The sequence below is a fragment of the Erinaceus europaeus genome, chromosome 6 (genome assembly GCF_950295315.1).
Source record: "Erinaceus europaeus chromosome 6, mEriEur2.1, whole genome shotgun sequence".
Lineage (NCBI taxonomy): Eukaryota > Metazoa > Chordata > Mammalia > Eulipotyphla > Erinaceidae > Erinaceus > Erinaceus europaeus.
Window position 1 is genome coordinate 44,236,607 of NC_080167.1, and position 9,878 is coordinate 44,246,484.

The window sequence follows — 9,878 nt, forward strand, 5'->3', positions numbered from 1 at the left end:
TACCGTCCGGGGATTGCCATCATGTCTGCCCTGCTCCCTGCTTCTAGATGCCACACAATCATTAGCAGCCAGTTTGTTTTAGCTTGAACTGCAGCCTCTGTCCTCTGTACTTGCATAGAATCCTGAGCTAAGGAACCATAGAGAGAATAGCAGCGTGTCCCATAGTAGACATGTGTCCAGCTGCTACCCAGGAACAATTTTTCAATGGGGAAGAAGAAGAGAAATAGTTTGTCAAACACAACCATTTGCTTGAATTAAAAGTACACATGAATGCTAAAAGTGGCTTCTCTTAAAATGAGACCAAATGTACAGACAGTTTGATTAAAGAAATTAAAATTGAGGGCTAACAAGATAGCTGGCCAAGGAGGCTGCCTGCTTTGCTATGGTTGGCACGCAGGTTTGAGCCTGACCCCCCTCACGTGGTGGGAAGCATTGGTGCTGTGATACCTTTCCATCTTTCCCTCTCTCTTCCCATCTGTGCCTCTCTTTTTATCTGAAAAGATTGGCCCAGAACAGTTGAAGTTTGTTTGTTTTATCAAAGGCAGTGAGAGGGGCAGTGGCACACCCAGTTAAGTGCACACATTACCATGCACAAGGACCCAGGTTCAAACCTCCAGTCTCCACCTGTGCGGGGCGGGGGGGGGCGGCGGCGGCGGCGGCGGCGACTCTTCACAAGAAGTGAAGCAGGTTTTTAGGTGTCTTTATCTCCATCTCCCTTTTCCCTCTTAAATTCTGTCCTATCAAATAAAATAGGGGGGAAAAATCACCAAGATCTTTGGTAGTTCCTGGATTGCAAACAATAAGGTTAAAGACCATCAAATAATCATTGTAGATTCTGGTTTGAGGAAGACTGTTCTTGACCATGGGCTGCCTCCTTAGGAATGCTAACAAGAAATCCCACAGCTCTGTTGACAAAATGCAAACCATAGGCTGGAGTGAGCCCCAGCTTCCTGATAAGGCTCTTGATGAGATAGTCAGGTTTGCTCATTCTTGGGTCCAAGCTGTTTTGCAAGAGGAAGACCATCCAAGGAACGCCTACTGTTTAGAGAGGGCCTCTTGCGGAATCCCAAAACAATGGCACTCATGTCGAAGGCTTACAGAAGGACAGCCATCCTGAAGAGGCAAGAACAGCTAGGGCGCATGTTGCCACTGTGCACAAGAAGCCCAGGCTCTTCCTTCATGGTGGCTTCTTTGATAAAAGTCAGATTAGCACAGCTTTCCCCTGAGCTCCTTCCTGTCTAGCAGAGAAGTACAGTTCATTCCTGTCGGCAAAAGGGGCTCATTGGGGAACCTCTTAGACTCTCGAAGGGGTCATACAGAGTTTTCAGACCCAGCCCCTTAACACACACTGAATCGCTATCTCAGACCCTTTGGATGAAGCTGTTCCTGAGTATGTGGTCTCCGTCATCTGGGTCATTGGTTTTCAGGTTGTTCCCAAGCTGCTTTTGCCATACAGACAAAACTGAAGCACCTTGAAATAGACAGAGATATAGACATATAAATATGTATGTCTGTATATGATTTAAATTTGTTTTAAATTTAACATGAGGAAGATAACCAGAGCATCACTCTGGGACAGGCAATACCAGGGATCAGTCTCAGGACCTCATACTTTTAGGTCCAAAGCTCTAGCCACTGTTCTGCCTGACAGGCCATAGCTACTTTCATTTTTTTCAGATTGGAGTGGTTGAGTCTAAGTTCTCTTTGAAAGGAAAATTCCCAACGTTTTGTATTTAATATTCTATAAATGATCACCAATAGAGATGGGGAGACAGAAGAAAAGAATATATTGTGCACTGTGTGGCCCCAAGGCTTGGCCTTCTGTCTGCATTCTACTCTCCATGGACTGAGTGACTGTTATTTGTTCCCACAAAAAGCTGCATCAGGGACTGGGTGGTGATGCATCTGGTTGAGTGCACATGTTACAGTGCACAAGGACCCAGGTGCGAGCCCCCGGTCCCCACCTGCAGGGGGAAAGCTTCATGAGTGGTGAAACAGTGCTGCAGGTGTCTCTGTCTCTCTCCCTCTCTATCACCCCCTTCCCTCTCAATTTCTGACTGTCTCTATCCAATAAATAGAGGTATTTTTTTAATTACTTATTAAAAAAAGCTACATCAAGTCAGACTTATTTTTGGTGACTGAACCTCAGAAAGCTGGAATAAGATCGAGGCCACAGACTTTTTGTTATTATTATTATTTTTTTATTTATAAAAAGAAAACATTAACAAAACCATAGGATAAGAGGGGAAGGCCACAGACTTTGTAAGCAAGACAACAGAAGTAAGTCTCTTGGAGTTAGGATTTTTTTTATTGAGAATGATATAATCTAAAAATAATGATTTACATTACTGTTTCTGTTAAACTGGGCAAGAATCTAGGAATGAGTTTGCACTAGAAATCAAGTATGCCTTCAGTTGGGTTAGGCAAAAAGGAGACAGAAGATTCACAGCAAAAAAGTGAAGAGTGGACTGGGAGGTAGCTCACCAGCTGAGCATATGCCCTCCTGTGTGGGAAGCCCTGGGTTCAAGCCCTGACACTCTACACAGGAGTGCTATGGATGGTGGAATAATCTGATGCTATCTTCTTACTTTCTGTGTCATCCTTTCTTCTTTTTTTTTTAATTTTTTTTAATATTTATTTTATTTATTTATTCCCTTTTGTTGCCCTTGTTGTTTTATTGTTGTAGTTATTATTGTTGTTGTCGTCGTTGTTGGATAGGACAGAGAGAAATGGAGAGAGGAGGGGAAGACAGAGAGGGGGAGAGAAAGATAGACACCTGCAGACCTGCTTCACCGCCTGTGAAGCGACTCCCCTGCAGGTGGGGAGCCGGGGTTCGAACCGGGATCCTTATGCCGGTCCTTGTGCTTTGCGTCACCTGCGCTTAACCCGCTGCGCTACAGTCCGACTCCCATCATTCTTTCTTCTGTCTTCCTTCTTCTTCTCCCTCACCCTCTCCCTCTCCCTTAAAAAGTAAAGTAAAATTAACTGGACCAGGGAGGCTGCTCAGTGGTGATAAAGGCATGCATGGTGCCCTGAGTTGCAGTTAAAAAAAAAACAAAACAGAAACATTCCAACAAATGGAAATGTGTATACCTCTACTAGATGACATGTCTAGAAGCTGGACTGTGGGCTAGAGTCCTCAGAGGAGCAGAGCCTCTACCGAGGGATTTTAGAACTGTGTTTTTCAGCTGGAGGCAGCCTGAAGTCATCAGAAGAGCTCCTCAGAGTTAAATCAGAAACTGCTCTGACTGGTCTGGGATAGGGCCCAGGCACCAAGATTCTCAAAGCTCCACATGAGGATGGTCAGTGCTCCATCAGTATCGATGACCCAGCAATAACCAAGTTCCGGCACTAGGGAAGGACAGGCGTGGGCCCCAGCAGCAAGGGGGCTCTGGAAAGACACAAGCCTGGAGGAAGCTGGCCAGGAGCCCCCCCGGCATGGTCCTCACCAGACAGGCATCTGCTCTTTGGTGAGGCTTCTCTGTATTTAGCTTGGTTACTAGGTGAATAGCTTTGAGTAATCGGTCAACTTTTAACTTTCTTCATGGAGCTCTGTTTGCTCTGCATAACTCCACCACTCCTAGCAGAAGGTAAAAGACTGAGAGAGAGAGAGAGAGAGATACACAGAGTCAGAGGAGGAGACACCACAACACTGCCTCACCTCTCATGAAGCTTTCCCTTTGGGTGCTGCTGTTCGTGGCTGGGGCCTCGAACTCCATCTTGGTACTCCATATATAGTATGTGCTTTACTGGGTGAGCTATCTCTGGGCTCACTCCACTGATTTATCTGACAGAGGCAGAAATCAAGAGGAAAGGAGGAGAAAGAGGGAGAAAGACACCAGCAGCAAGGCTTCACTGCTCATGAAGCTTCCCTCCTGCAAGTAGAGACCGGGAAGTTGAACCCAGGTCTTTGCACACAGTAACATGTGCACTCAACCATGTGTGCCACCACCCAGCCCCACTCCACTGAAATTTTAATGCAGAGAAAACTAAATTGGGATTTGCTAAACTGTTTAAGACTATCCTTAATAATTGTACTAGAGCCTCTTCTATTTGACCAAAAATCCCAATATTAAAGCTCAGCAAGATTAAAACACATTTTAAACCAAAACTAAGGAACAGTAGGGAGAGCTCAGTGCTTTAAATAGATAGTAACAGAAATCCCAGCAGTCCCCAAGCTTTGTTTTAAAACCACCTTATTGGGGGTTGGGTTAAGCGGGCACAGTGGGTTAAGCGCATATGGTACGCACAAAACACCAGGACCGACATAAGGATTCTGGTTTGAGCCCCCGGATCCCCACCTGCAGGGGAGTCGCTTCACAGGCGGTGAAGCAGGTCTGCAGGTTTCTTTCTTTCTCTCCCCCTCTCTGTCTTCTCCTCCTCTCTCGATTTCTCTCTGTCCTATCTAACGACATTAGTAACAACAACAATAATAATAACAACAATAAACAACAAGGGCAACAAAAGAGGAAAATAAATTACAAAAAAAAATTTTTTAACTTAAAAAGAAAAGACCACCTTATTGAGGAAATGTTACTTTTTGAGGCTTGTGTGTGACAGGCCCAGGGTTGGGGGGTTACCTTCCTCCCAACAGTGCCTGTCCTCCTCCTACCCACCCCAACTCTAAGACCAAAATCAAGTGTAATTTTAAAGCTCGTTTTATTTTTGTAGCTCAGATATATTTTTTAACCTAAGGGCATAGAGATGTTTTGACTATGTTCCCTTTTTTCCTGTGAAAATCCTCTAAAAATGGAGTGATAACTACACATCTTATAGAACAGTCTTTGTTTTTGGAAACTGTCCTCCTCTAGTTCATCATTCTGTAGATGTTTTGAGCTCCTGGTGCCATTCTCGGCCCTAGAGAGACACTCATCTCTTCAGGGGCACATAGTCACAGCACAGCAGTCTGAATGTTCAGACAGAGAAGATGGGAGGTGCAGTGGGAGCCACAGGGCTGGGGAGAAACTCCTAAGGCAGCAGTGTCCCCACAAAGACTTGCAGGATGGAGACAGTGGGAAGTATCCAGTGAGGAGGACAGTTCTCACAGAGGCAGTGAGCCCAAGGCAAGTGAGTTTGAGGATGTTGCCCACTCACCAAGAGTCGCTGGGAAGTTGACTGTTCACCTCAGTGCCTGCGCTCTCTGTGGAGGACTGCCCCCTTTGGTGCATACACAAAGCTTTACCTGAATGATGTACTGTAGGGTCTTCTGCACAGAACGGCAGTGCTCTAAAGAGGGAATTCTCTGGAGGAAGCTACAATGCCAAGCGGCAGCCCATGCCCTCACCGTCAGAGGGTTCTTTGTCTTCTGGAGGCATGGACCAAGGAAGTGATGCTCCCGTCAGGGACTTCGACGGAGAGGTGAGTGGAGACTTGTGTGTTTACCTAAGTGACCCTACCAGCTCGAGACTGTCCTCAGCTGTGGCAGGGATTCCCCGTTCACCCTCAGCTGCAGGCAGAGGAAGCTGGGTGGCAAACCAGCATTCCCAGGTGTTCAGACTTCTCATAGCATCTGTGAGAGCAGCCTGCCAGAAGGCCTGTGAGCGTTTTCTATGTTCAGGGCCTCACAGACAGCTCAGGACAGAGCCCCACCAGGCTATGGTGACCAGAGGGAACTATGGGAAACTGGGCCTGTCCTGCCCCTGGTTTCTCACCACTGTCTCCCTTTGGGCCTTACAGGACTCTGACTCTCCAAGGCATTCCACAGCTTCCAACAGCTCCAACCTGAGCAGCCCTCCCAGCCCAGTGTCACCCCGAAAGACCAAGAGCCTCTCTTTGGAGAGTGCCGACCACGGGAGCTGGGACCCATGACCACTTCTGCTCTCAGACCAGATGCCAGATCAGCTTTCTCTCTCCACCCTGCTCCACTCCACTCCACTCCACTTCCCCCGCCCATTCCCATCTTTCCCGCCACCTTGCTGCCTGGAAACACCCAGGGCAGGCCGTCGTGGCAGGTCGGGGTATTGGGAATTCTGACAACATGATCTACAGACCCACAGAGCCCCTCCACTAGACAGCAACAACCATACAGAGACAGACTCATTGAGCAGCTTAGATTAATACTGAGTTCATTTCATACACTTAGAGTTGCTTTCCCATGATACTCTGCCCCTGCCCCCAGAAGATAGCCTCCGTAGACAGATTACACAAGTGCAAGCGATAAGAGTAAGTGTAGACTGTTTTCACATAGTCTCATTATAGCACACGGTTCCCAGATGGTCCTGGAGTGACACCGCTAGCTTCATCCAGCACCCACAGTGAATGTCAACCTGATCTGATCATTGCCAGTGAATCCTTATTAACTAAAACAATACATATTTTACTACAATACAGAGTTCAAGTAAATGCACAAACTGTAGAGGTTAAATACTGAATGTATATAGTAAAAGAAGAAGCATCTTGTATTCAACGAAAGATGGAAGCATATATAAGAGAGATCATTTAATTTAAAGAAATGTGTTGTTTTGTGTCTGTTTTCCAGCTAAGTAATTTAAAGAGTGAACAACCTCAACCTGCCATGTAGACAAGGAAAACAGAACAGTTCCCCTTAGTGCCATGTTGTCAGACTGGTTCCAGGCTTTTTATTGCCCTGGGAAGTGGTCTTTGGAGCCCCCTGGAGATAAGCTTCAGGGCTTGCAAGTGGGGCCTGAGTACCAGAATGTTCACACCTGAAGCCTCTGCAGCATCACCAAAAGGCAAACTCATTTCTGTCCTAGACATTTCTTTTACTGAGTTGAATTTGAATAGGCTTTTTATTTTTTGGATTTTGTTACCTTCTGCAGATCATAGAAATTCAATTAAGTCCTCTCTCTCTCTCTCTCTCTCTCTCGGCACTTTTTTTTTTTCTTCTTCTTTCTCAAGGGACTTAAGGGATGTCATGTCTTCTGGATGTCCATAGTAAGACTGGTAAAAGTATCCATCCGACCATCCAGTTATCACCTTCCCTCCCCCAGGCTAAACCCATCCCACCCTGATTTCAGTGAGGTGTCTGTTCCTCCAGCCAGGCTGGCTTTTCAGGAAAGATCCTGATTTTGAATCTGAGTGTGAGTGTCCTTGGGTCAACCTGAGAGCAGGGCCTTTGCTTACCAAATAATACGAAACCCCAAATGCAAGGACTTGAACAGCCTTAACCGAATACTCTCTTCCCACACCCAGTAGAAACTGGACATGTTCAGCCTCAGTGTGCAGACAGGAAGTTAGTACAGCAGGACTTTGGGCCCAGAAAACTCTCTTGGCACAGCTGCTCTATTGTGTTCCAAGTTGCATTCGTCACCTGAATTCCAGCTGTTTTAATTAGCACAAGGAAATGAGATGCAGAGCCAGAAGAAACTTTATTTCCCCTGAGTCATTTCACCAGTTAAGCACCTGTGTGTAGAGGAGGAGACAGGAATAAAATCATCTGATGGAAGTAAAGAGAATCTGCCTCTCCTTTGACTTTTCAACTAAGTTTTGCTGAGACAGAAAGTGTTTCCTCCTCTTTAAAATTCAGCTAAAATAGAAGTGTCTGCAAGTAGTTGCTGATCTGAACCAGTGCTGGGGGCCCGTCTGAATCCCCAGACCTGCACCTTGAGTCCTAGCAGTGGTCCCAGCATGATTCACTGGACAGCTCTAATCTCCTAAATCTTTTGGGTGGGGGGGGGGAAGTGCCATGGGAAAGGACATTTGTGCATCAAGATTTCCAGGTTCAACCCTTGACGTCAGTGGTTGTTCCTTAGAGAAAGAGGCAGCTGGGATGCTTCCTCCCCTCTTCCTGGCCCTCCTTCCTTCCTCCTTCCTCCTCACTTCTTTCCTAGTCCTTCACCTGGTCCTCTTTTTTCTTACTAGGCTGGGAAGGAAAGAGCCCATACTGCGGCCTCTACACTAAGCCGTGAATTCAGAGAATTGACAGCCAGTGTGAATTTCTTTGATGTAGCTGCTTATTTTTTATGGTTATTTTTAGAATGGAAATCTGATCCTTGCTGAAGTCTAGGTCCCAGGGAAGTGTTGCCTCACAGCCTCCCAACAGGCAGATGAGAGTTTGTGGCAGGCAGCGCACGCATAGTAGTCCAGTGGATCACAGTGCAGGCTCTGGGCTTCCAGGGTAGTCCCAGTTGTTCTTACCAGTCCCCATGAGCAGGCCCAAAGATGAGCAGAATCTACAAAAAGGACTTTGGGGAGAAGTAGTGGCAAGGGTGATGGAGGCATGGTGGGGGTGGGGAGGTTTCTCAAGATAATGATATTAAATAGTCAGCCCTTAAATAGAAACGTGTGTGGAAGCTCATTTGAAAAGAGAGGGGAAGTGCTCCAGGGAGAAGGAGCATCAGGATCACTTCAGTCAGCAACAGAAATCAGGAAAAAGGTGTTTCCATCTGAAGTCATCCTTAGTTTCCATGCTCAGCATGTGTAAGGCAGATGGCAACAGAGGGCGTTGCCCCGCTCAGTAGAAAGGAACGAGGCACTTGTGGATAGTCACCTTGTTGGCCTTTGGTGCTATCTGTGTCCAGCTGGTTTGTTCTCAAATTCTAATGTACTTTTGTCCTGTGCTTTGGATATATATACATGAGCTCTATACCCAAAGGAAAAATGCCTATGTGCTCTTTTTGCCAAAAACAAACCCCCCCTTGTCAAATGATTACTAAAGCCCAGTTCATTTCTTTAGGTGTGTGTGTACACACATACACAAACACACACACCCTCAAATGCAGTATTCGTATTCATTCCTGGGGAGTACAGATTGAAGGCAATTAGATCCATCTCAAAAGGGGGCTCTTCTGTTTGTTTTTATGAAGTAATTCCTGTACCCCACCTCCAGGGGGCAAGTCTGAAGTTTTGGTTAACATGGACAGCAGCAATCTGGCAACCCCCACTGGCCCTTGGGCTCTGCCCCCCACACAATTTGAATCATGTCATTCGGGGACATGGTGGTCACATCTGCTTCTGTGAAAGACCTGTTGTGTTTCTCTGGACTCTCAGGCATTGTTAAAGAAAAGCCAGAGCTGGGGCAGCCTGACACCCCCTCACCCCAAGGACTGCAGGGACTTTTGCCTTGCTTCAGTGATGACACATGGCATTGTCCCAACTCTGGGAGCCCTGGGGCGTTCACATCCACTGTCTCTAGATAGATGGCTCTCGTGGCCGCAGTCAGTCTTGGCTGATGCAGAAGCTCAGGGCATTTCACACGGCCCCTTCCCCCCAGGCCCAGGCCCTAAACTAGATTCACCACATGGCACTTCACTGCACCCTCCTTGGTCCACCTTCCATATTCCAACTTTAACTGTTACCCACATCCAGAGTTCCCTGCAGAGTCCTGCTCCATGAGGACCGAGCTCCAGTTAGGCTCTGACTCAGATCCCAGCAGTGGCCTGGCCCGCAGCCACACTGCACCTGCTTGGCAGGGATGAGCATCACACACAGGAAACCATTTGACTTGGGAGGGGGTGATCAACTAGAAAAAAAATCAACTTTGGAATCTTATGAAACAAAGGCACCCACCATTTTCATTTAATAGTGTACCATCATTTTATTTTATACGATTTTTTAGGATTTTTCTCATTGTAATATTATTGTACAGTTTTGCATGGCCTAGGTGTAATCATTTTTTGTTTGTTTGTTTAGAATATAATACTGACAGATATGTGTGTGTGGACGGGGAAAAGATAATGCTTTGGCCTCTCCTCACTCCTTATTTCATTTTGTTTGGTTTATGCCCTCAGTGTCTTAGGGAACTTTTTCAGAGACCCTCTGCTACCAAACAATGATGTGGATTCTTTTGCACAGAAATATTTAAGGTGGGGTAGTCAAAACTATAGCAAAAGGCTCCTCACCAATATTTTATGTTGTTATCACTTAATATTAATCAGACTTTGATGTATTGCAATAAAACAGGGAACTGTTAGAATTGA

The 9,878-nt window shown here is 46.3% G+C and overlaps 1 protein-coding gene across 18 annotated transcripts in view; it reads left to right on the forward strand.

The window, feature by feature from the left end:
* CDC42BPA (CDC42 binding protein kinase alpha) overlaps positions 1 to 9,878 on the forward strand; it is a 244,023-nt gene extending 234,145 nt beyond the window's left edge. For 14 of the 18 annotated variants that reach the window (XM_060192090.1, XM_060192086.1, XM_060192092.1 and 11 more), the window contains 2 exons: positions 5,201 to 5,358; positions 5,677 to 9,878. In XM_060192090.1, coding sequence (XP_060048073.1) covers positions 5,201 to 5,358; positions 5,677 to 5,808 — 290 coding nt within the window. In that variant the 3' untranslated portion in view covers positions 5,809 to 9,878. Of the gene's footprint in view, positions 1 to 5,200; positions 5,359 to 5,676 lie in introns of those variants that run through there. The other 4 variants (XM_060192091.1, XM_060192100.1, XM_060192099.1 and 1 more) reach the window with 3 other exon arrangements.